Here is a 26344-nt window from a genome sequence, read left to right on the forward strand (position 1 = left end):
GGTGCCTCATGGACAACCCTTGTCTTATTCCTCTCGTTCCCTGAAAACCTACCCTAAGGGGAAAACATATTTCTCTCCCTTGTTTCTTTATAATCCTGTCTCTGATTGTGTAGAACAAAGTAGTGCCTCTGGCCTCGGGGTGGTAGAATCTGAAAGTCAGTGCGGAAGCCAGCTTTGCTGTCATGCCATGCGGAGGCCACAGATTGACAGATTCAAGGGCTGGTCTTGCTTCTCCTTCAGGCAAAACAGATAGTTCATTTCTGAAAGACCTGACAAAACAAAAATTGGAATCTTTTCCTAGTGGCCACGGTGGCCTTTAGCACTTACTTCTAATTCCTTTCTCAGTGCCAGCCAGAATCCTTGCCATGCTTGGCATAGCGAGGCTAACCTGGTTGAATGTTTACTAAACACCAAGCACTGTTGGAAGTTCACACCTCCTTGTAGTGCTATAGATGGGTACTATTACTATCCCATTTTACAGATGAGGTAACCGGGCATAAGGCAGTTAGGCCGCCTGAGATGCCCTAGATTTGATGTAGGTGGTCTGACCCCAAGCATAAATCTTTAACCACTCCACAATGTGGCCTGTCCCTCTAGTGAAGGCGAAAAGAGGGAGATATGACCCTAGGCATGTGAGAGAGGATATAGTTTTTATAAAGTCTAGCTTAGTTCACAACATGTACACAGCCCATTGGGTGCCATTTTCCCCCAAGCCCCTGAATGGCATCCTAGAATTTAGGCCCAAAAGGAAAAGTACAATTATTAAGTACAGGCACATAGCCATTGCCATATACGACTTGTACTTTTTTTCCCCAAACACCCTATCCCCTGACCCAAACCCCTATACTCAGAAGAAAAGATAACCTTCTAAATTCAACAGTTATTCAATATGATTATATATCTATATGACCAACTGGCTTGAACATTCCTTTTGAAATTTTTGATAATTATATTTAATTTACTTCATCAGGTATTTCTCATAATATTAGGTTTTACCACAGGGTAGACTCTAAAAAAACGGTACCCAGTTAGGGAATGGATCTTGGACAGAAACAACGAGTTTGAGCAACACAGGAGAAGGCTTGAATCTAGACTAATTCCAGTTAAGAAAAGGAAGTTTCTAAGTTAACATGCAGCAGTGTTTCCCAGCTCAGACACAGAGAATGAATAGCTAAATAATAATAATAATAATAATAATAATAATAATAATAATTAATAATAAAAAGCTAAATATTATTTAGTGGGTGTTACCAATAATATCTTTACTATGATGTCTCTTTTCTACCTCCGTGGTTTGTTTTCAGGAAGAAAGTATAGAAGAAGTGAAAGAATTGATCAAGATTTCAGAGGAAGCCCCGGAAGAGAAAATGAAGTTGGTGCTCGATGATTTCATTACTCAAAGCAGGTACCAGCTGGCACGTGGGGCGCTGAGCTCGAATAGAATCAGCTATTAATTACCTTAGAAAATAATTGATTTTACATGCATTCAGCTGGGCATTTTACAGTGTCATATCATCTTTGTTTTTTTTCAGTAATTTAGTTGGCATGGGTGGGCTCACTGTTGCTTCCCGACCCATAAACAACTGAAAAAAAAGGGACGAAGGTAGAAAGAGAAGAAAAGAAAGACTTATAGACGAGACTGTTTATGAAATAAGAAAAATGCTAGTCATGTTAGTGCCACCACGGTTCTTGCATTTGGTAGACACTCAATTACTTGAAAATGAGATGGATAAGTCATATCAAATACTATTTAATAGAATTTGTCATGTAACACATTGATAAAAACCAATTAATGACTCTTTTTCAGGCAGCGGACAATACAATAAAAGATCTAAAAATAACTACCTATTACTAACAAAATAACCCTCAAATTCCATGACTTAACACAGAATTTAGTGCCTCACAGTTTCTGTGGGTTATGAATCCAGGTGTGGGCTCAGCTGGGTCCTTTGCTCTGAGCCTCTCACAGGCTGTACTCAAGGCTTTCACTGAAGCTGCAGTCATCTCAAGGCTCAGCTGGGAAGGATTTGTTTCCAAGATCACTCACGTGGCTATGCACAGAATTCAGTTCCTCATGGACTGTTGGATGGAGGACTTTGGTTCGTTTGTAGTGGTTGGTTGGAAGTCAGCCTCACCTCCTTGGCACGTGGCCCTCTCCAAGCTACCTCGCACAACACGACAGCTAACTTCATCCAAGGGAGCAAGTGAGAAGAGTCAGAGAGCTCATGCCAGCAAGATGGAAGTCACAGTCTTTTAAGACCTGATCTTGGAAGGGACGTCTCATCGCCCTTGATGTATTCTATTATGAGCAAATCACTAGGTCCAATGGACGTCCAAAGGGAGGGAATTACACGATGGCAAGAATAGCAGGAGGTGGGGGTCATCTTACAGGCGATCTACCATGAGGAAACACTTGGACTCACTCTTAAAATTGATTAGGCGGTACTGGAGCAAAAATGAGTATTTGTCATAATGGAATCAACGGAGAAGGGGTGGAGATCCATTTGACGGAAGGGGATAGCAAAATTCTGGTGTTGTTTTATAAGTTCTGACTTTCCTAATTCTCAACTCTCCAAATGTTTTTACTTTAAAAAAGATAGGAAAGCGAAGAAACAAGGATGTAGTTTTGTCTATCTTAATTTTCTTGTTTTTATTGTAGAAGCAATATATATATATATATATATATATATATATATATATATATATATATATATCAGCGCTACTCCTGTGAGCTAAGTGCCACCTGCAATTCCTTTTAAACATCTTTAAAAGGCTTCATGATCTCATATTTTTAGAAACTGCTCGTAGGCAAATTAATAGCTCAATAACTTTTCTATATAAGGAGTTACTTGGGGTGATAATCATTCCTCTTTCAAGTTTGCAATCAACTGAAAAAATATTCATGAGGTTCAGACAGAGATGACAATGTTAGTTTTATATTTGGTAAACCTGGATTTGAGACAGCAGCTTGTACCTGAGGTCACTGTGAGCTGTCTGGTCACCTCGGTCCATGGATAAGCTGCTGGACGTCGGGGCTGTCCCCCCAGAAGGGACAGACCCCGGAGGTGAGGAGGCTGCACACGGCTGATGGCAGGCTGGGTCTGAAAGATGAATAATAAACAGAAACATGTGCCATGGTCATTTATTCCGATTTCAATCAAGAAATAGGTTATTTTTCCCCTCTGTGAGGTAAGGAGAGAAATGAGAAGTCAGAAGTGTCCACCAGGCACTCTTTGTGAAAACAAATCTCTCTTCAGAATAGAATCCTTTTAATTTGTTTTCAAAAGTAAGAGAGAACGTAACAACTAAATGCCCAAAGAGAAGTTGTGACGAGGCCTTCGGGGGCCACAGGCTGGCCTCTGGCACAGCACCCCTCACTGGGGCGTGTGGCATTTTACAGTTCCTCTTTTGTTTCTCTTGTAATTGATTCACTTTCATCACAGAATTACTAATTGATCATCTTATAAAAAAAAATGAAGGAATATATTAAGTAAAAGTTTTCTCAATTCTTTCTCTAATCCCACTCTCCAGAGAGGTGTTTGATTTCTCCTCCTGGGTTTTTTCGTGTGCCCTTTCAAACTCACACATATTGATAAAAATACTATATTTCTTCACAAGTGATATCACACACCTTGTTCAGCAGGTTGATTTTTCACTCAACACTATATCACTGGCATCTTTTTATCACAGGGAATCATAGTCGTCCTCAATATTCAGTCCATGACATGTATCAAACACATATTGATGAGGCCCTGATACTGAAGTTGTTGCCATTTATTTGCTCCTATCAATGATGTCACAATAAACAGTATTATGTAAATACACTCTTATAAAAACTTTCAGTTATTTTCGAAGGATAGAATTCTAGTGTGCTTTTTGGATCAAATTACATAGACATTTAAATCTTGGCAGATTCTGTCACATTGCTTAGATAAAGGAGGAGAGAGACTATTGCCCCAAATCTTCACCAACCTTGACTGTTATCACACTTTTTAATAGCTAAAAATGGTATTCATTTTAATTTGCATTTAAGTTATCCCTAATTAGGACAATATCTCACTTCTCCAAGTTTTAAAGCCATTTATATTCCTTTGTCGTTTGCATTAATAACTTTTACCGTTTCCCATTGAATGCATTTTAACTTCGTCTCTCAAAATGTTACTGCTATGTCCTTTGTACAGTTTTAAAAAGGTGAAGACACATCCCAGGGTTGAGTCGAAGTATTTGCTTTACAAACAAAGTTTCAGGACCTTTTGTCATGTGTTAAATTTGTAAGATGAAGGAAAGCTGCATTATTCTGTGTTTGTCGTTGTGAACTTAGACAGCAGTCGCAGCAGGAATGTGCTGACAGGAAGTGGAAAAGCAAACATCTATTTCTCATGTGGGGTCCGGGCATCATTTTGCCCAGAGGAGAAAAAATATCTCATTTCGTTTCTTAGAAAAGTCAGGGCATCGTTGCTTAATCCTAAATGAAAAACCTTGGTTCTGTGACTTCATCAGCTTTCCCAGTGTATTGCAGAAAGTATAGTTGCAAATCTCTGGAATTATATAAGTGAATTTTCACTAAATAGGTTTCAAAATCGTTATTCTTCTCTTCCAGTGCCTTTATCTCTGAAGCGGAAAAAAACCCTAAGATGTCGAACCAAACCACTTTAGATAAGAAACGACTTACGCTTTGTTGGCAGGAGCTGGTATGTGAATGTCTATTTATACTTTGAACAGAATTAAAACATGTGCTTTAAAAACAAACCTCATGGATGAGGCATAGGTCACAGACTATGGGAGGATAAGGTTCTCAAGGTCGTATGTTTACGTGATGTAGAGGCATGAGTGAGAAGGGAATTTATGGGTGTTTTGGAAAGTGACTAGCATTTATTGAATGTTTACAAAAATGAGCTAGGAGCTGACCTATCCTACATTTTATCCCGATGACTTTTCCCCTTGCTCATTTTCTTAGCATTTATATTTTGTCAAAGGCTGTAGACTCTTTCATTTGACCTTCTGACTCACTGGCTGAGATGATGACGATGACGATGATGGTGATGATGATGAGATTAATAATAATAACAACTTTTTGAGAACAGGACTGTAGCTGATTCCTCTGTTTCGGGAAGACCCAGCATAATGCTGTTTGCCTTATAGATGCTCAGTCTCTTTTTAATGAGTCATGACAGAGAATGCCAGACCGAGTCAGACCCTGGATTATCTCACCTTGAAACTTTAGTTCCAATAATGGCACCAAGGGACGTCTTGTATTAGGCCATGATAATTCTGCAAAGAAAAATTACTCAGTGTTTGACTGGCTAGGGACATTTTAGAGACGTGAGTGGGGTCCAGAGAGATTAAATACTTTTATAAAGGTCATAGCTAGTAAATCATAGTCTAGAGACTAGAACCTAAGCCTCCAAAATCTTGGTTCACCCTTCTTTCCAGAAAAATAAATGGAGGTTTGCATACTCATTTTCCGGGCTCCGCGGGAGGCCAGATTCCCCCAGGGGCCCGATCTTCTCCCTGCTCCAGCTCTTCCTCGGCGCCTCCGACGGCCCCTCCCTGTCTCTGCACTGTCCGTGCACCTGCCGCTGCCCACGGAGCTCCGATGCCTTCTCGGTGTTCAGCAGCTCTTGGCCTGAGCGAGTGCCCGGTTTCTGTTTCTCCGTAGTGGCCCAGCTCTGCCTCCTGATCTCCAGGCCCGTATTTGCCACCTGCTAGCGGAGGGGCCGCCTGCTCGTCTCACCGCACCTCATACTCAGTGTGGTTTTCCTGCTCAGCCCGTCGTCTTCCCACCCAGACTGGCCCCACATCCTTCTGTGGCACCATCTGCTACACTTGTTGCTCCGGCGAGAAACCTAAGAATCAGCTTCGAATCCTTACCCCTCACCAAAACAGTCAGTTTGCCCCTGGCCCCCGTCGACTCTGCCCCTTAGAGTCTGGGACGCCATTGCTTCATCCCCCAGAGGCACTTCCCAAATCCAGAGCCTTGGTGTCTCTGGCCGAGCCTGTTGCAGTAACCTTCTCCCAACCCATCCTCCCTGCCACAACCAGAGTGGACTTTCTAAAACATAAACCAGACTAGATCGCTCTTGCTTAAAAAAATCACGGGAGTCTCTCAGTCATTCACAGGACCACGTCCAGGTTTCTGTGCGTGAAGTCAAGGGCCGTTCACCGCCTGGCCCCACCCGAGCATCCCAGCCTTATCCGCCATCGCTCCCTTCCCGCACATCTATGCTCCAGCAGCTCTGAGCCCTCACTCATCAAACGCCTTTATGAGTAATTGTTCCCGCGGTCTGAGCTGTCCTTTTCTTCTTATCATCTGATGAGTTCTATTCATTTTTGAGACTCAGCTTAAAGGTCGTATCATCCATAAAACCCAGCTCTGCCCCTCTCTAGTCCCACGATGTTGTGCACATTTTAGTACTTGCATATGTTGCTTTGACTTCATTCAAAAGTCCAAGTCACAGGGGAAGGAAGCAGGTGCCCTCTCCCTGTCCTAGCCCTTGGCTGCTAGGATGGATAGTGCCTGGTACACTGCAGGTGTTCAGTCCTCCCAATCCACCTGTACAGAGAAGGTTTCCTGTGCGTCAGTCCCTGTGCTAGGTGCTGGGAACACAAAGCTGTAAGCACTTGGTGCTTATCCTTGAGGAATTTACTGATTTCTCAAGGAATCCATTTATTGACTAGTTTATTCATTCCACAAACATTTATTTAACACCTGTTATGTGCCAGGAACTCTGCCAGACACTAAGAATACAAGGTAAGAACAAGACAAAGGTGGCCCCTGTCTGAGTGAAGCTTACATTTTAGTGGAGAATATAGAAACTAGACAGGTAAACAACGGATAAATAAAAGTGGTTACAGAGTAATCTTAAAAGGCCATGAAATACAGTGGTGATACTGAAATTGAGGCTGGAGAGGAAATCAGCCATGCAGGGTCTAGAAAGAACATCTGAGCAAGAGGAAGCCCCAAGCACTCAGTCTTCAAAATGAACTTGGGGGCCTCCTGAGGGTCGGCATGCCTGGGGTGCGATGAGTGAATCACCATGAGACGGCGTGACAAGTAGGCAGCGTCAACCCACTCAGGGCCTTTGAAATCACGGCAAACAGTTTCCGGTTTTCCCCAAGCACATCCGCGTGGGCCAAGTGAATGAAACAAAACAAACACTTCTAGATGTGTCACTCATACTGAGCTGCTCGGCAGCATTTCTCAAATGATGCCAACTTGATCTGGAAGCACCCGCCAGGCCTCCAGGAAGAGGAGGGGAGAGTGGTGGGTAAAGACGTGGCCTCTGGACCCAGCCGAGGGCGACCCCAGCTCCGCGCTCAGCGGCCACGCCACCCTGTTTTCCCAGCCGTGAAGCGGGAGCGGTCACGCCTCCCCCAGTGGCCGAGGTTGCTGTGAGGAGCAGCGAGGGTCAGCACAGCAGTTAGAATGTTGCCTGCAGCAGAGCAGAAGCTCGATACATCCTCGCTGCTCTCATTACAGTTGTTGCTGAGCATCTGAAAGCCTAGGTTTGGGTCTTGTCTGCCAGAGCTATGGGAGCTTGACAAAAGCCTGCTGCTTCTGGGCCTTAGCTTCTTGTCTGTCAGACGAAAGTGAGAGGATATCCACTGCCTCCATATGTCTATGAAGTTTCTATCAAATGGGCAGAGACATTTCTATTAAATGGGCATACTCCTGAAATGGCCCTCATAAGTAGCTCAGCGTGGAGCTGGCAAATGCTTTCAGAAGTCTCCAGCAACGGGACAGAGTGCTCATTGTCCAAATTTCTAGAAAGATCAGCATTGACTCTTGTCTTCTTTCAGGAGGCAATGGCCAAGAAGGCTAAGGGGATCCTTCAGCAGCAGAAGAAAAAGCTCTCTGTCGATGAAATGATCCGTGAAGCTCAACATTTTGTGGAAAAAATTCGCTTTCTTGTGGATGAGGTAATCAACTCTGAGAGCACACCTCACTTGGGAAATTAGCCCGGATGTCCTCCTGGGGACGTCTGAATGTCTGATGAAAATGAGAGATGGAGCAATGTTTCCTCCAAAACTCTGCTGAGCCTAGCAGGCACCATGAGTTCTGAGGTCAAAAGGGAGATTTTAAAAACAAGCCCAACATCTACAACTCTATCGATTTTTTAAATGAAGTCTGAGAATTCAGCAGAAATAAAAAGCATGCTTCTTAATGGACTTGAGGAAAGTCAAAATCAGCATGGGACCTCTGATAAGTTTTCAACCCTAAGAGGATTTAAACTCATGTCCAGTAAAGGGCAAATCACTTTCTCATTTTTTAGGTTAGTAGTAACCAGTATCTTCGGATGATTTCTAGAATGATCTAAAAAGGCCCTTATACTTGCTTCTGTCAGATCCTGGGTTTCACGAGAGAAGGTTTCAGGAAGAGGTACAGAGGTACTGCTTTTGTTCTTTTCAAAAGCTGTATTTCTTGCCGTAAATCAGTTATTCTCTGAAGGCATAATACACAGTGAGAAAGACAATCATTTTAGTAAATGCGGGGATTTTAATAAACACCCAGAAGGTCTAAACCAGGCATCAGGGCTTCGGGTCTGTGATCGACCAACCTGTGGCTGGTCAACCTCCTCAAGGACTTCTTTGTTTCCGTGGTAAGGGAGAAGGGTCACCCTCCGAACGTATCGTTACAGCAGAGTGTTACAGGCTTTGAAATCAAGAGCATCTGCTTTCAGCCCAGTGATACAGAAGCCTAGTTTATGACAATATACTTCTCCTTGTTTGGGTAGCTATGTGGGCTCAGAAATGTGCATTTAAAACACTCACAACATAATGAGGTTCTTGGCAGGGATTTCTGCAATTCCTATCTTGACTAGCTCAGGTCTATAGTCTAATTTTCCATATAATTTAGTCAAGTTTCTCCCAAATAAAATGGAGCTAAAATACTTGCAATCATATTTTATGTATAAAATCTCTTTAGAATTGTTTTTACTTCCTTAAGAGTAAATGGAAAGACATTTATAGGGGTTTTCTTATGCGAATATTCTGGAAATGTTACCGAGTTCTTAGGCGGCTGATACTTGAAGCTAAATAAGTATTACAGGATTTTAACAACAACCGAAAATCCATGGGAGGGTGTAGAAAAATGTTTATTCTACAGACGGAGAAAAATAGACCACCAAAAATGCCAAATCATGAGTTTGATTTGCATATCCTCAAAGCACAGTGAGTAGTCAGGCAAATGGGTTTACAGGTACTGCTAAGGCTTTCTCTTTTCAGAGAAGCTACACTGAATGTGCTTAATTGCATAGATGTCTAAGTACCTCGATGGCGAAAGTCAAAGAATTTATTTTGCAGAAGGGTACTGTTCCATGCACTTGTTAAACACCTACCTGTCCCACCCATCCCCCTCCGCCCCTGCAGCCTCAGCACACCATCCCCGACGTCTTCCTCTGGCTGCTCAGCAACAACAAGAGAGTGGCATATGCCCGCATGGCCTCCAGAGACCTGCTGTACTCACCCGTCAGGGAGCAGCGGGGCAAACACTGCGGCACCATCAAAACGCACTTCCTCAGAGTAAGTCTGCGCTGCTTCCGACTCAAAGATGGGAAAGCTCTGTTTCTCCGGGTCACTCTGCGTTCTTAGTGTGTGTCATATCTCTGACGCTTCCCCGGGGCTTTCAAAGGTCTGAGGACGACCAGAATACCTTGCCCCCTCTTGATTCAAATTGTGATTCTGCTGACTACCTGGAGGTTGAACATTTTTCAATTCTTATGTCATCAGACACATATACGTTTTCTTTTTTAACCTAGTGGGTGCACCTCACGGTTACTTTAATTTTCACTTTTTTGATTACTGGGAAGAATGAACATTGTTATATTAGTTTCCTCTCTATGTTTTCTCTTGTGTAATTTACCTATGGCATCTCTCACATGAGTTCATCCATATTTAAAAAAATTGATTTCAAAGAAAATTGTAAAAGAAGAGGCTTATGTTCCACAGAACTGCTATTTCAGGATTGCTGATGACTTTCTTTCTTTCTTTCTTTCTTTCTTTCTTTCTTTCTTTCTTTCTTTCTTTCTTTCTTTCTTTCTTTCTCTCTCTCTCTCTCTCTCTCTCTCTCTCTCTCTCTCTCTCTCTCTCTCTTTTATGCAACCCTTGGTTGACCTCACAGATTGCAAAGATCTTGTCAGCTTACAATCCTTTATTTTTTATTTTTCGTGCCTATAGCACCTGGTCTTCCTAGGTGACTGGTGCCTTTAGATTATAGAAACATGATAGTCTTTTCAAGTTGGGTCCCTGAGCCCTTCATAAAATAGGGTCTCCTGATGCCACATGAGTAGACACCCATAGGTATAATCTCTGGGTGGATTCTACTGTTTCTAATTCAAGATTTAGGCTTTCCTTAGAGTGTTTTACCTCTACTACAAAGAAATGTCTACCCCAGAAGTAGACTTGAGCCAACATGGAGAAAGAGTGGTCCAAAGGCTGCACACTCACCAAGGGCTGACAGCAAGAGTGTGCGGTTCCACGGATTAACTTTTCCCGGCTCTTTGTAGACTATTCTGCCAATTTCAGTTTGAATTTCTTGCTCTACCGTGATTAATCTTCTACTGCCCCAGGAAGAGGGTGATGAGGCTCAAAACCATGCCATGTGAAGGGATAATGAAGAGATAGCAATGCGTAACAGCAGATTTGACAGCATGACTGGGACAGTGTTTGTGGAAGATGGTGTGTGTGCGTGTGTGTGTGTTTCCAGAAGGTAGAACCAGCATGGAACCCCACAATAGCCATTCAGAAAAATAGTCCTCTAAATGGAAGTTCATAATGTGTTCCTCATCCTTGAGTCATCAACAGAGCCTGGACGACGACTTGATATAAATACGGCAGTCAGCAGCTCGTTTGGATAGTCTGTACGTGCCATCCGGTTGCTAGAGTCCACTGTAGATGTGATGGTTAAACGTCGCAGACAGAGGAGGCAGCACGGGGTAAAAGTTGAATGTGGGGACTTTGCAATTGGGTGAATCAGGTGAATTAGAATTTGCATTCGTTTGCTAGGGACGTTGTAACAAAACACCACTGAGAGGTTTAAACAACAGAAATGTGTTATCTCACAGTTCTGAAGGCCGAAGTCTGAGTCTGAGATGTCAGCAGGGCCTGCGCCCTCTGGAAGTGACAGGGGAAAATCTGCTACTGGTTTCTGGCAGTTCCTTGGTTTGTGGCGTGGCTCCGACCTCCACGTATCGACACACCATTCTCCCTGAGTGTGGCGCCTCACACGGTGCCCTTTTTTATGAGAACCCTACTTGAGTTCAACCTTATGTTAACTACTTCTGCAGCGACCCTATTTCCAAATAAGGTCATAGTCAAAGGTTTTGGGGTTAGGACTTCAACATATGAATTTTGAGGGAATGCAATGTAAGCCGTAACAGAATTTCAGGGCTAATATGTATGAGCTGTGTGACCTTGGGTAAGTTATTTACCATCTCTGTGTCTCCTGTTTTTCATCAGTCAAGCGAAGATGGTGTTGAGGATTAAATGGGTAGATAAAAGTGTATGAAGAACAGAGTGTGTGTCAACCCAGAGTATTCATCCAATAAACTCTGGCATGCAAACGTATGGGCACCCAACATCTGGAGGATGTTTCTGGAATCGTGTGCCCCTTCATATCCGGTGAAGTGTTTGTGACCCTGTATGTTATTTTCTGTCATGTGTGTGAAATGATTTTTAAACTCGCCCCTGTAAAACTGAAAAAGGAAATTTTCACCCAAGTTATTCACCACAGATATCAGGATTTTTCTTCAGCTTTCTCCATCCAAGGAAATCTGGGGTCACAAGAACCATTTGTCTTAAAAATAGCAAGTCATTTCAGAAGGCCCTGTGCTAAAAATACTAAAAAACCAGCGGAGCTGCTCCCTCCTAAATATTTTGATGTATCTGGCATTATTTAAAATTAAAACAAAGGACAGCTGTCAAATAAAGCCAGAGGGTGAGCATAACTGAGAATTGAGAACCTTGGCTTGCCTCTTTGTCTCTATTTTCCTTTTGCCATTGGGATTGGTTTGCATGACAGCTTCGTTCATTTCGGCGAATTTAATTGTATCCACATGATGAAACATCTTGATAAGATGATTCAGTAAAACTATTTTTATTCCTGTTTTGATTGTGGTCCCTGCTTTTAACTCCCTCCCTCCGCCTCCCTTTATGCCCTTCTCGTCACAGAATTGGTAAATCTGAAAAAAAGCAGGAGCTTTGCCAGGGCGACAATGTCTTCACGCACCTGCCACCTCGCTCCGGCGTCTTAGCCGGGAATTAGGAAGTGCAGTAAGATAAAGCATAGAACGTACATCTCTGAAATCTCCAGGCCAGAGCGTCCTCAAAGTTTATGCTGCGGAACAGCTGCCATTTGAGTGGCTGGGTAGCGTCCCGTGTTCAAGCACATTTGGGAGGTTGCGGTCACATCCCTCTCTTAGAGTCCCTTGACTAGAAGGCTCTGAGAAGTCCTGCTTTAACTTTTACCACCCACGCTTGCCAAACTTATTCATCTAGAGAAGCTATTTATAAATTTTAGGAAACCACCGTACTTAGTGGGTCCCACATGGGAAATATTAATCTAGAGGAAATGAAGGTGACATCTGAAGTCACATGGCTAAGTAATGGTGAATCTGTAACAGCGACCAGGGTTTCATGGTCCCTGGTTCCGTGAGCTTTCTTTTTCTCTAACTTAAATATATTCATAACGCTACTGAAGATGCTGGAACAGAATTTGCGGAGCTCAGCCCAATTCACCCTCCAAAAAAGGCGATTCTTTCGCTGCTGTCTCATTGCCCTTGTGCCCCTGGTGGCCGAAGGGTGGAAAAGCACGTTCGTTACCAAAAGGAAACTCTTCCTATGGGAGGAGCTGGGTGCACTTAAGAGCCCAGCCAGAAGGTGGCGCTCAACCTTCCTTTTCTTTTCTCCTTGAGTCACCTCTCCGTGCCTGTCCACCTGTCGTCGTTAACTCTCCGGAGAGCCCTTCTCATTCTCGTCCCCATGTCTATCCTACCTCCTGCTCCAAAGCCTTGAGTCCGGTCTCTTCTCAAGCCTCTGGCTTTCCGTCCAACTTTCCCTAGATGCAGCAGAAAGTGGTGGCTGACACACACCCTTCTGGGTCCCGCCACGGAGTGAACCTCTACAAGGAAAATAAACCTTTCTCTTACAAACACCGATTGACCCACTTCGACACGGTTTATGTGAATTACCATCATTCTCTCTTTTCTTCTGACTTGCCAAGATTTTCCTTCCTTCTAAGCCAGGGGACATTCACCTGGACCCCCAGAGAGAGGTGAATGGTGCGTGGGAGAGGCGGAGGCTATAGCATTCGGTCTCATGCAGTTTTTACACACTGGTGATCATAGGTTTTTGATCCTTTACTGTTCTCCGTCTTTCGTTTTTGTTTTGTTTTTGTTTTTGTTTTCTTCCTGCCTGACCAGTGCTGTTCTCAGAAGGAAAGACGGTCCTGTGGTTGGTCAGGCCACAGGAGCACCTGCGAGAGAGGAGGGCGGGGAAGGCACCCCCAGGCTGGAAGCGCTGTTCCCAAAGCACCCGGGAGGATGGTGCTCAATAAGGCTGGAGTGTTCTGACTCTGATGCTTCCCGCGCTGTCTTGCAAGCAGTTTCAATCTGTGCATTTCCATATGCACTGAACTGCAAATTCAGGAGTGCAACAGAGGTCCTCCTGTAGCATTTTCACAAGGTGTTAGCTGAGTTTTTGGTTCTAACCACCAGTTCACACACATCGTTTTCATGGCAGTGGAAATAAGTGATTTTTTTTTGTTGTTTTTGTTTCACTAAGAGGCAAAGGCTATCAGACCCGCCCGGGGGCAATGCAACACAGTAAGATGCTAAATACTTCGAGCGATGCTCTGTAGACCAGCAGGGTACGCACCAATGGGGAGAAACGAAGCCTCTCCAACTCTGCCCCAGATGTGCTGAATCACAGTGACATTCCCTGATTCTCATGCACTGACACACGTGTCAGTGTGAGGAGCCCTGGCTAAGGGTGTGGGCTCTGGAGCCGGGTAGAGCGGGCTTCAGTCTCGGCTCTACCCCAGCCTTGCTCTGTGACATCGGACAATTGTCTTAACCTCTCGGAACCTCCATTTCTTCATCTTTAAAATGCATACAATAAAACTATCTACTTTATAGTCATCATGAAGATGAGTGACTATCTAGGATTTGTTAAAAGTACGCAGAAAATAGGACATTCTGTGTGAATGGAGGAATGTTAGACCTGGGCCTGGAACAGTGTAAGTGCTAATGCTTGTAAAATATTATTATTATTATTATTATTATTATTATTATTAAAGTAAATAACTCAACAAGTATTTACCAAGTGTTTCCTGGGTGCCAAGCCCTCTTTTAAGCAGTAGGGGCATCACTGTGAATTGACAGATAAAACCCCTGTGATATCTACAAATGGCAGAGGGATCGATTTTATTACAACAAAATAACCTTCGGCTCTCAATAAACATTTGTTTTATTGAACAAGGGTTCAATGCATTTTTAGCTATTATTATCACCACCATTATTATTACTACTATAGAAATGATGAATTGGGGATTATTTTTCTTATTTTAAATTTCAGGATCATGAGTTGCAGAGCGGTTATCTTTACCAAGAACAAAATGACCCATTTTTTTTTTCTTTTTGTAAGCTGAGTACATAACACATCCCACTCCCTAGAGAATCAAATCCACAGTCCTCCCCATAACGAGCAGGATTCTTCAGCCTTGTCTGTGTCGAGTTCTGCCTGGCCATTTCCTTTCTGAAAGCTCCTAGCAAAACCGTTTCTGCCACAGAGTGTGAGCCCTCGCCAAGCTTTAGCCTGCACTGAGCACTGTTGGTTTGCACACTTGCCTCCTCCAGAGGTGCCTTCTCTACTGGGCCAGCTCCAAAGTACTGTTAACGTGCAGCAAAATAGTTGATTGAGTCTTAAAGAAAGGATGGACCTTCCTACTGCTACCTCTCCGCTCCCTTAGCATTTTCTCTCCTTCACTTCGCTTTGCATTTGAGTAAATGCATGTGAATTGGCCTCATTGTCTAGCGAGCTCTTGGGCGGGGGCCAGGACTGCAGCTTGGTCCTCGCGATGCCCTCCCAACCCCACTCCCTCAGTAATTCCTAGTAGCGCTTGTAATTGCTGCTGAATTGACTTGCTCAAAACCCATCAAGGCAACTCTCGGAGCACGTGAGAAAGGTGAACAAGCACGCTCAATTTGGGGTTCAGCGGCTCTCCGTGGGTGCCTCGGAAACAGTCAGAGCAAGTTGTGGACCCTCATGGTGGGATCCTCTGTTTCTAGATGGAAGAAAAGTGGTCCGGAAGAAAGAGGGCTGTACTGAGAGGAATTCCTAAGAAACAGAGGGGTCGATAAAATCGGAAGAGGCAGCCACTCTCGAAATGAAGGCCCTGCCGGCCATCCAGAACACAGATGAGGGCGGGGGGGGGTCCCCTAGTCCTGGTGACGGGGAAGCGGAGGGGCCACACTGCGCTGAGCTGCGTCTTTGCGTCTCGAGAACGTGTGTGCCCTTTCCCCACACACATATGTGCACACATACCACACACACATAAACGCACAAAATCAAACAAACATAAACACAAACCCGAGTACATTTGAAAGGAGAAAGCAGGGTAGTAGTGGGAATTAGAAATCGTACTGCATGAGCAATGGATGAAGGAAGAAAGGTCATAGTGGAGCAGGAGGGCTCCTTCAAGCAGAGGGAGGCCCGACCGAGGGAAGGCGCATTCGAGTCCTTCCAAGTGGAGCAAAGAGGTAGAGGCTGCAGCTGGAACTCCAGGCACTTGGAAGCTCTGGAAGGGAGCTCTCAACTCAGCGTGGCAGGGGCAGCCTGTGGGGGATCAGAGTCTGGAGTCTGGCTCTGGAACCACCTCTCCTGGGTTTCGATCCTGGCTCTGTCACTTAAGCGCTGAGTGTTCTTCGGGAACTTACCTAATCTTTCCGAGCCTGAGTTTCTCATTATAAAATGGGAGCAATCGCCACACCTACCTGTTAGGTTTAAACGGTCCAGGGCTTGGAAGCGCACACGGTGCCCGTTTAAGCTTTGGGCCCCACCAAACCTGGACATTCCCCTGGCATCGTGGCATCTGGTCTCACTGTGGTATAAGGTGAGCGCCTGAGAACTGCTCTCCAGACACCCCCTGAGTGCGTCCCCAGGTCCCCAGGACTTTGTTTCTCAAAGAGCGAGGGCCATAACTGGCTCCTACTAACAAGGCGGTCTTCCTTATGACCCTTCCACAGCTTCCGGGAAAACGTCCAGCTGGTTGGTCAGTGCAAGCGAAAGTGGACGTGTACCTGTGGCTGGGCCCCACCAGACACTCCAGCGCCATTTTGGACAACTTGCCAGCAGGCTATGACGCAGAAGTGTCCTCTAAAGTGGCTGGTGCCAATCAACCCCCGGCTAACCTGCTCTACCACGGTATGATGCCCCTGAGCAAAGAGGGTCGTTAGGTGTCTGGTGGGCTTCTGAGAAAACATGAGGAGGGGGAGGTGTGCAGAAGGCGCTTGTGCACTATTTCAGGATCAACTTGTTTGCCTTTTCATGCAGTTTCTAAGTTTTCTTCCTTACCTTCCGATGTTCCGTCTAAAAAGAATAAAGTGAAGTCATTAAACATATCTGGAATAAAAATTTGTATTTTTCTGTTAAAGAAGAGAAAGCCCTTTGAGTTTCTTTGTAGGGCAGACTATATAGGTTGAGTGAAAGAAGTCTTTTAAATAAACACCAGTAAGTTCTTGTGCCAATATGACCTGTGACACTGGAGCAGATTTTTCCTTTCACTTGGCATTGAGGTTTTGACCTATAAATGGCAGGCGTTTATATTTCCTGGCAAAAGCCCAGTGGAAATTGGTATTGGCGAGGTCACATATTTCTCCAGCTTGCTTCTTAACTTAGCTACTTTTAGAAACTCCGCGTGCTTTATATAATCCTTTCTCCTATGTAGGTATTTTCTACAAATGAATACTTTCATGTTTACCTTTTCCCATCATTTTAAATATTGGTATATTGATGCCTTCCAGTTGCATTTTGCTCCGTTTCCAGTTTCTTCACTTTGCAGGATGTCTTGCTGCTGACTTCAGATAGAGTAGACTGCTCATTTACCTTGACTTTGACTGAGGTTGAGTTTTGGATTGAACCAGTGTTGGAAGCCCTGGAGAACTATCTACACACCTGGGCTTCCTGTGTTGCACAAGGCTCCTCTGATGTTGGTTGACCTTGATTGTTAAGGGACTCTTCGGGTTCAATGGTTAGAAATGACAGGGTTCTGGACATAGCACTAACCATGTGCCAAGAATAGTGCCCTATACTTCTTTTAAGATTTAAGTTGTTTCTCACATCAATCCTGGGTGTATTTTTTTATTTTACAGGTGAACAAAAGATGTATCAGAGATGCTTAGAAATTGTCCAAGCTCACACAGCTAGTAAATGATGGAGCGAATGATCTCCAAACCCTGCTTTATTTCCACTGCTTTAGAGAGTTTTACATTTAGATGAAAACCACCCACGTCAAGTTATCTCCTTATTTCTATAGACACTACCTCTAGAGACCCAAGGTACCCAGACGTATTTGCTGTCCCTGCTCCTAATAAGTCAGAGGAGAGGAACGACTTTTCCCAAAGTTTTCTGATCTTGTGCAACACATTGTCTTCACGGAGTGACCTAACAGGATTTCTCTGCTGTGAACTCCTCAGCTCTTACCCCTGCTGGACCCTGGCCTGCCGCCACCTGCAGCCCTCTCTCTGCCTGCCATCCATCAAACAGGTGTGCCCATTCCTGCCTTTCAGGTCCCATGTCCTCTGCCTGTATCTCTCTCAAGACACTTAGCCCTGGCTGTCTGTCACTGCGATTGAGGTGTTCGTCTTTTCTGCCCTCTCCTTGGAGCTCCCCAAGAACAGGGGCCTTCTTAACTGCTTCAGAACTTGTAGAGACCAGAGCTGCACCTGGTGCACAGTAGGTACTCCAGGTGACCGTGGCTGGCTGGCTGGAAGAACGGATGGGTGGACAACTTAAGACTTTATTGAGGTTATTGAAGCAAAATCTGTTTGTGGAGCGGCACCCCGCCCCCCCCCCCCCCCTCTCTCACACACACACACACACGTAGAAATGAGAATTACTAGGAAGGAAAATGTGGTAATTTAGGAAGAGAAGGTGATTTTGAGATCTGACAGGAACAAAATCCAGTCTCTGGCCTTTGTTAGCTCTGCGAACTTGGAAAAGTGTTTTGGCCTTTGTGTAAGCCATTTCTCTCATCTATAAAAAATGGACAGGGTTGTGAAGATACAATCCCACAGTGTGGCGAAGGCCCCGAGGAGAATGCCCGGCTCCAGAGTGCCCATCTACATGACCTCTTCCCCTCTCTCCATCTGTTCTGTCTCGGAGGCGGTGGTGCCGTAGTCTCCTTTGTCGGCCTCTGGATGCACCACAGACACATGTCGCACAATCACTTGCGTGCACCTGTCGTTCTTAAAAGCCCACTAATGCCTGCCCCTTTCCATTGCTTGCCTGCAGACCGACACGTTTTTCAGCTGAGAGCTCACATGTACCAAGCCCGGGGCCTCATCGCGGCTGACAGCACCGGACTTTCAGACCCCTTTGCCAAGGTCACGTTCCTTTCCCACTGCCAGACCACAAAGGTAACCAGGGAAGCCTGCCTGCCTCCTTCCTGTACCCACAGGTGATCGCAGCACACCCCAGGAAAGAAAAAACAGGCACATTGCAAATCCCCGCGTCTCTGGGAATGCAGGCATTTCAGACTCAGCACATGTGCATAGAAAGACGGACGTGGGGTCTCTTCTTACGGTGTGACCCACTGTTCCGAAGCCAAGAGATCACGTTTCCTAGGCAAAGGAAGAGTGAGAGGAAAGAGGGGTGAATAGGAAAAGCAGAACGGGGCACCAGGAGTGCCTGCCGAAGTGCCAGGCACGAGGCCAGTTTCCAAGGGGAACAAGCAAACGCGCAAACACAACGTGGACAGCCCGCTGGAGGCTCATGACCCGTCCTCACTGAGGGCTCTTGAGGGGGGAGGAAGGGTTCCCAGCGTTGCGGTCAGAAGGCCTAGGCTTCGCTCTGTCGCTTTGTACGTAACAGCTGGGGGACAGTGCACACTTTCAACACCTCTGCAACTCAGTGTCTCCTCTGCAAAGTGCAGCTTCCTGATGGACGCCGTGAGGACGAATGGAGGCGGAGCTATGCCTGTTGCCCCCCACGCCTTCGCCCTTCACTGTACTTGCCGAAATGCGGCTCCTCATGGGCGCTTCAAGCCCAGTAAACCGCTCCCCTAACTTGATCGTAGTCGCTAAGGATTTGCTCTGTTCTCTGAGGATTTACTGTACTGAGAGGGGGAAGCTCCTTAAAGGATTTGCCCATCTCTGAAAGCTGAGACAAAGAGACCTGGGGCTGCGTGCTAGCTCATCTACTTTCTAGCTGCATTTGCTCACTAAGCCTTGGGCTGGCATCTTAAACTAGGGCTATTGTGAAGAAGCAAATGTTAGTGACAGGCAAAGCTAACCCTGGCATCCCTGCAGTCAGAGCTGAGCTCCGCCGGTCACCTAGTAGCTCTCGTCTGAACCGGCCACATGGAGCTCAGGGAGAACGGTCTCCGAAGGGCTGGTCCTGCAAACTAGTCCTCTATAAAGTGACTTAATGGTATATCGGAAGGGAATCCACTTATTCCGGGCATCACTGAGAACATGAGACTTAGAATTCTTGTGGTGACTGAACGATAAAGAGAAAGGGAAACCGATCTGAGAGAAAGGCCTGGGTGACAGAAGGGGAAAGGGACTAAGTGACTAAGAGGATGTCTTAAAAGAGGAAAGGGCATTTTAGAGGGTGGAGAGCGTGGACCCTGCCCTCCAAACAAGCAGATTGATGCTGAGTTCTGAGAACCTGGCTGGTATCTTACTAGACACGAGTACCCAGTGTGCCTAGACTGGCACGTGGTGAGTGTTCAGTAAATATTTATTCATTTATAAAAGTGTGGACGGGGTAAAGTGAGGTGGGCCACAACACTTATTGAGCACCTACTGTGTGCCAGATACTTAATATGCTTTATCTCAGATGATGGTTATAACAACTCCATAAGGTAGGTTCTAACCCCATTTAAATGAGGAAAACTATGGTTCGGACAGGGCAAATCACCTGCCCAAGTTGACAGGCAGGCGCCCATGAAAGTAGGGTTCCCTGCCAGGGTGCCCGAAGCTAAAGCCACGCTCATTCCGTGGTATCTCACTCCTTCAAAGTGTTAGCCCAGCAGTACCGCAGTCTCCCAAATGACGTCATTTAATGCGGTTACGATGCGTAACTGCTTAAGGAAGCCCCGAGGAAATGAGTGCAGAGAAGTGGGGGAATGTTTGGGCGAGCTTCGCAGTACCTCTCACAGGTGGCCGTGGTCCTTTTACTCATGGGACTAATAATTCTGAGGACAGACCAACGCCCGCTCGTTCATTCATGCAAACGGCTGTGAAGCACCTGCCACGAACAAGATGCTATGCTGGTGCCTAATGCCGTGCCTAGCACATTGTAGGTCCTAATAAATATATGTTGAATGAATAAATGAATGATGAGTGAATGAGTAAATGAGTGAATGAATGAATGAATGAATGCTCGCCTCTGGAACCTTATCAAGTAACCTTATCAAGACAATAATCTGTCTTCCTTACCAAATGCCAAGGAAGACAGATTATTTCTCTAGGAAAGACAGTGTAAGGGCCACAGATTGCTTTGCTACCACGGCACTGGGCACATACTGCAAACGAGATCGCGTTTCTTTTTAAAAGGAACATAAAAACACACAGTTCTTTGTGATGTCAGTCACCGATGCAGGCTAACTTTGCATCGCAACTCCATAACGCCTGTTTATAGGTTAGTCGAAACCATTCTTTTCCTATCTAAAAAGTTAAGATTTTCTCTGAAGCGTTATGTCATAAATCTTACTCTATCTGATGTATAGTATACTCTAGAAATTAAAAAGCAAGATAGGAAGGAAATTGTGGAATGCATTCTGTTTATGACTCATATAAAAAAAGGCAATAAAATTTTCTGTGACCGCAGTGCCCATGATTTAATGCCGTGACCAGAGATTACTCTTGATGTAAACTCTAAGATGACAGTTTTATTTGAGATGTGGAGCGTGGGCAGTTAGTCCAGGACAGATCGCTCTCCGATCCCTCAGACTGAACGGTGACAAGTAAGGATGCAGTTTGGAGGTGGCGTGGAAATTTCCCCAAGACCCAGTAGCCTCTGTGCCGTGTTCACCTGTGAAATCACCCATTTGCCTGGAAGAGCAGCAAATGTGACTGTGGCCTCTTTCCAGGACTGGCCTCACATATTACTGGGGCAGGTTTTTCCCTAGGTGCAGAGTCCACCCATCCTGCAAAGGACATCAGCCCCTAGCTCTGTGATACTGGTATGTTTCAACGTAACCAGTTTAGCAGCATCGAGGATGCAGGCCCAGCTGAGCCTGGCCTTCCGAAGGTTGCACCTGAATGGCCTGGCAGGGGGCTGTGAGCCACTTCTAGGCGACACACTCATGATGCTGAACCGGCTACGCAGGTCGCGGTCCTTCTTCGTCCTTTGGTCTCTCCATCCGTATGATGGGTGCAGCCGACTCCCAAGATCACAGCTTTAATGGTAGAAGGAATAACGTCAGGCAAAACGGCGGGGGTTGCTTTGCAGAACCCGGGCAGTTCAATGTCGTCAAACAAATATCCACAACACAGTAGAATTCCATGGAAGGGAGATTAGATTTAAGTCTTGCTTTAGCATATTTGATGACAAAACTGTCCTTGCTCACGAGTGAAGACTCGCCAGATCGCCCCCATCCTCAGTTGGCCCTTGCGTACAATGGAGACAATACTAGCATCTGCTCGGTGAAGGCGAGTGAGGTTAGCTGCCGGGGCTTCGGGGCCAGAAATCTGGGTCGAGTCTCAGTTCTGCCATGTGCTGGCTCTGGACCAGGGAGCCTCAGTCCTTGCCCTGTGGTTGTGGAGTCTATTGAGACAGCACCTGTCAAGTGGAGTGGCCGGCACGTAGTAAGTGCTCAAAAAAGGGTAGTTTAGTCGTATCCTCATAGCGCGACTGTAGGATTGAGCTGAAATGACGTAGGCCCATGGGGCGTGCGTTAATCCTTGTGGGGTTCTACTCATGAAGCAGACATGAGCCCACCAGGGCAGGGACCCTTTTCATCCCCTGGCAGCTAGTACTTAGTGGCACCTCAATTTATATTGTCGCTTGAATGACAATGATGAGGACATGCTCTCTGGGCCACTCATAAGTGCTGTTGAAGGCGCCTCAGAACCCCTGTAGCCCAATCGAATGCTCTTTTCATTTCCTCTCGTCCCCAGGTCATTTCCCAGACCCTGTCCCCGACCTGGAACCAGATGCTGCTGTTCAATGACGTGGTGCTGCACGGAGACCAGCAGGAGCTGGCGGGGTCCCCGCCTTCGGTGGTGGTGGAGCTCTATGACAGTGACGCGGTGGTGAGTGCCCGGGACGGGGCTGCCTGTGCCTTGCTGAAAATGCCGAGTTCCGGGGACTCACGTTGCTTAACCAGCCTGTGACTCTCGTGAGCCTGGAGGCGACTCTGACCCAGGGAAACGAACTGCAGAACCAGGAAGATTGATACTCATCGTTCACTTTACTAAAGGGTTTTTTTTTTTTTTTCACTTAGAGTTCCCTTTACGTTGCAATTAAAATCGGACCTAGTTCACAGAACCTAGTCGACACACACTTATTCAGGAATAGGATACTTGTATAAAGAAGCACCCCAGTTGTACCCGGCCCCCAGCTTATTCCATGCCCTATTTTTGCGTAGTAAAAATATCCATGCCTTTAGAAAGTAGGTGTTTACTGACCTTGCCCGGCTGGAAGGAAACAAACGGGTATTGTCACCAATTCATCTTCTGTAACTGGGTCTTTTTGTCTCCTTGGTTGTTGTTTCTGAACCCTGCAACAGTGCATTCGTCTTTGTCCCATCTCTGTTAGGCTGTTAAGCAAACCTCTTCCTCTCTAAAGATGTCTGTGTTCTGAAAAGTGGGGTAGATGCAAAAAGCTTACTGGAGGTTTTCTTCAAAAATTACAAATCAAATCTTTTTCTTTTTAAAATTAAGAAGTCTAAAATGAAAGGCAAAGTGTTCTTTATTTTCTTCACTGTCTCTGCCTCCTCGGGAAGTTGCAGAAGCAACAGTTGCTCCAGGAAGCCTTCCTCGCCTCCTCACCTCAGCGCATCCTGGCAGCTCTGACCTTCAGGCAAGGTCAGGAAGAAATTAGGACGGGAGAATTGTAGGTGAGCAGGGACCGTGGAGACCATGAATCTTGCTTCCTGGAGAAGAAAATAGAGACCTAGAAAGGTCAAATGCGTTGTTCAAGGTCATAGCTAGTTGGAGGCAGAGCCAGAGACTCTCATGTTCACTCTTTTCTGCACACCAGAGGCAAGAGGCAAGGGTGACGGGTGTGTCTGTATCCCTTTAGAGATACACATTCTGCTTCTCCATGCACCTCTGTGTGTGTGCGCTCGCTCGCTCGCTCGCTCTCTCTCTCTCTCTCTCTCTCTCCCTCTCCCTCCCTCCTTTTCTCTCTCTTCCATTTCCCCAGTAGTAAGTTGGAGCTAGATTTATCTATTTATGGAATATGAGTTCTACTATTGGGCATTTAGTATAGATTTTCAGTAGAGACAGCCACAAAGTAAATACCTTTTTAATTTTCTTCCTAACAACATGGTTCCAATCCCATCTTTTTTTTTTTTTTTTTTTTTTTTTTATCAAGCATCTGTGAGGGCTCCCAAATCAACCCACTACGTGGATTCCCCTTTGCCGCCCCCTTTGCTTTTCAGATTCCTTCTAGGTCTTTCCATGATTGCGAGCCCCACCTCAAGCCAAAACCCTTCACAGAGAAACAAGTGTACATGCTCGCATCTAAAGCGGAGAAAATAAATACGAACGTTTTGTTCTCTCCTCCTGGAGAGATGCAAGTAGATCTGTCAAAGGTCCCGTTTGCAGTGCAGGCTGCCTGACGCTGAGCCCGCAGTCCTGTGACGATGACCAGACTATGAGATTCCGACTCTGCCAGGTGTGCGCTTCCAGTCTAGAGCTTTCTCTCCTTACCCAGTGGCTTGTTCGTGCTCTCAGTGGGGCCCGCTGGCTTTCTAGGAAATGAGATCGTATTTGGCGAATTGGTCGCTTGGGTTTCTGTGGATCCTTTTGTTTCCAGGGCTAGGTTTAGTTGGTCCCAGCCAGATCGTGGACAACATCACAGTAGGTTACTCAGCTGCCCTAACTGCACCACAGACTAGGAACAGGTCTCACCCCACCAGTGGATACCAGCAGGCAGCTTTGTTTGTTTCCAAGTGTGACCGAACTTGAAACCCTATTTCCACCACCACCAAGCTTCCTTGTCCTATAAGCCCTGGTTCATGAGTCTATCGGCAAGGAAACAGTGCAGCTGCTAAAATGCAGCCTCAGCCAGAAGAGAATGTGGTCATTGACCTTGGACTTCCGAAGTCATGAATGGAACAGTTTTCACTTAGTTAATATGTCATGAATACCTGCCCTGAGCCAGGGGACGCAGCAGTGAATAAAGCTGGCCACCCTGCCTGCACGGGGCATTCATTTCAGCAGCTCTTGAGATAAATAGCAAAGCAGCCCCATGCTGCGCCCGGAGGAATGCAGACCCATGGCGCTTGGAAGAGGCAGGAGGTGGTGCCATCCATTAGTTCTGAAACTTACGGCCCATTTCCACACATACACACGAAAATATTTCAACACCCTCTTTTACTACCAATAAAGTAGGGCGGAACTACTCTGTCACGTAAACATACTGACCTTCATCGTCATCGTCATCATCCATCGTGCGTGTATCCAGCACTCGCTGTATGCCAGTCACTGTGAGACGCACACACGCACACATATCATCATGTCGGCCTCATGCCCCCATAAAAAAAAAAACCAAAAAACCAAAAAACCATGAACTTCAATCAAGATAGACTGAATTGCGCAAGGCCAGAGACCTAGAAGGTAGCGGATGTGGGAACACGACTCGGGGCGGCCTGGACTCCGAAGCTCACGTTCACAGCCACGATGCTGCCCTGCTCGGGGAAGCTTTCGCAAGGTTATTTCTCCTTTCCCCTTCAGGGCGGCCCTAGACAGTTACTTAACTGTATCCTACCAAGCTCTGCGTGCTGAGGAGAGAGGACCCCTAAGATATCCTTGCACCAGGGAGCCCCTCAGATGGCCTTCTTAGAGTTTACCCTGGGAGCCCAAATCGATTGCACTGCTCCCCCAGCCTTGGAAAGGGGTACGAGGACCGTAAGCAAAAGGGAGACCCTGAGACTGACTTGCACTGATGCGAGTCAGAACCAGGTAGGTGACAGTCAGGGACACGATTTCATTTCTTTTCTGCCTTAGGGGAAGCCAGAATATTTGGGCGCCACAGTGGCTGCCCCTGTGGTGAAGCTGGCGGATCAGGACTACGAGGCCCCCAGGCTGTGCTACCACCCCATCTTTTGCGGGAACCTCTCTGGAGGGGACCTCCTTGCCGCGTTTGAGCTGCTGCAGGTAAGTGAACTAGAAATGGCATCTGCACTGGCTCGTCTGGCTTGTCCAGCGGAGACGCAGCCTCACAGGAAGCGCATGTTCATGAAGCCGCGCCTGGCGCCTCCCTGCTCTCCTGTCGTGGAAGGCTTTTCCAGGAAGCGAAGGCAGGAAACTTGGAGAAGGAAGCTCAGACTCCAGAGTCTGGCTGTTCAGTAGAGGACCAGGTGGGACCTGGCGCAGATCCCACGGGTATAGCAAAAAACAGTGCGAAGAAAGTTTGAGAAATGCTTCTCATTGCAAAGTCCTGTAACTGTTTTGTTTTCACATTTAAAGTCACTTTCCATTTACGGCAAGTGGTGCTTGTTTTACTTAGCAACACGATGTTTCCTTTTTAAAAACAAAAGAAAACAAAACAAGACTATATCTAAATGACGATGTTTATTGGATAATAGTACTGGTGGTATAGGGATGGGCAACTTGGGAAAACTGGATCTAGTGCGTAGGGACAAGCTGAGGCTCGTTTTGTTAGTTTGTTGCTTTGTGTTTTATATTCCACATATAAGTGAAATCGTATGGTTTTGTTCCTTTTCCGTCTGACTTATTTCACTTAGTCGATGTGCTCACGATCCATCCATATTGTCACAGATGGTGCCAGATTGTCTTTTTTTGATGGCCGAGTAGTATTCCGTTGTATGTACATGTACCACATCATCTTTATCCAATCATCCATCAGGGGACACTTAGGTTGTTTCCATGTCTAGGTTATTGTAAATAATGCTGCCGTGCGCATAGAGGTACATATGCCTTTATGAAAAGGT

The 26344-nt window shown here is 45.9% G+C and overlaps 1 protein-coding gene across 1 annotated transcript in view; it reads left to right on the top strand.

Moving 5' to 3' along the window:
* The window catches only part of FER1L6 (fer-1 like family member 6), a 108199-nt gene that overhangs the window by 45473 nt on the left and 36382 nt on the right, over positions 1 to 26344 (top strand). The window contains exons 15-22 of the mRNA XM_016166440.2: positions 1305 to 1405; positions 4601 to 4691; positions 7801 to 7920; positions 9370 to 9522; positions 16242 to 16419; positions 18508 to 18632; positions 22341 to 22475; positions 25398 to 25547. Coding sequence (XP_016021926.2) covers positions 1305 to 1405; positions 4601 to 4691; positions 7801 to 7920; positions 9370 to 9522; positions 16242 to 16419; positions 18508 to 18632; positions 22341 to 22475; positions 25398 to 25547 — 1053 coding nt within the window. The remainder of the gene's footprint in view (positions 1 to 1304; positions 1406 to 4600; positions 4692 to 7800; positions 7921 to 9369; positions 9523 to 16241; positions 16420 to 18507; positions 18633 to 22340; positions 22476 to 25397; positions 25548 to 26344) is intronic.

This window comes from Rousettus aegyptiacus, unplaced genomic scaffold, assembly GCF_014176215.1.
Source record: "Rousettus aegyptiacus isolate mRouAeg1 unplaced genomic scaffold, mRouAeg1.p scaffold_m13_p_15, whole genome shotgun sequence".
Classification (NCBI taxonomy): Eukaryota; Metazoa; Chordata; class Mammalia; order Chiroptera; family Pteropodidae; genus Rousettus; species Rousettus aegyptiacus.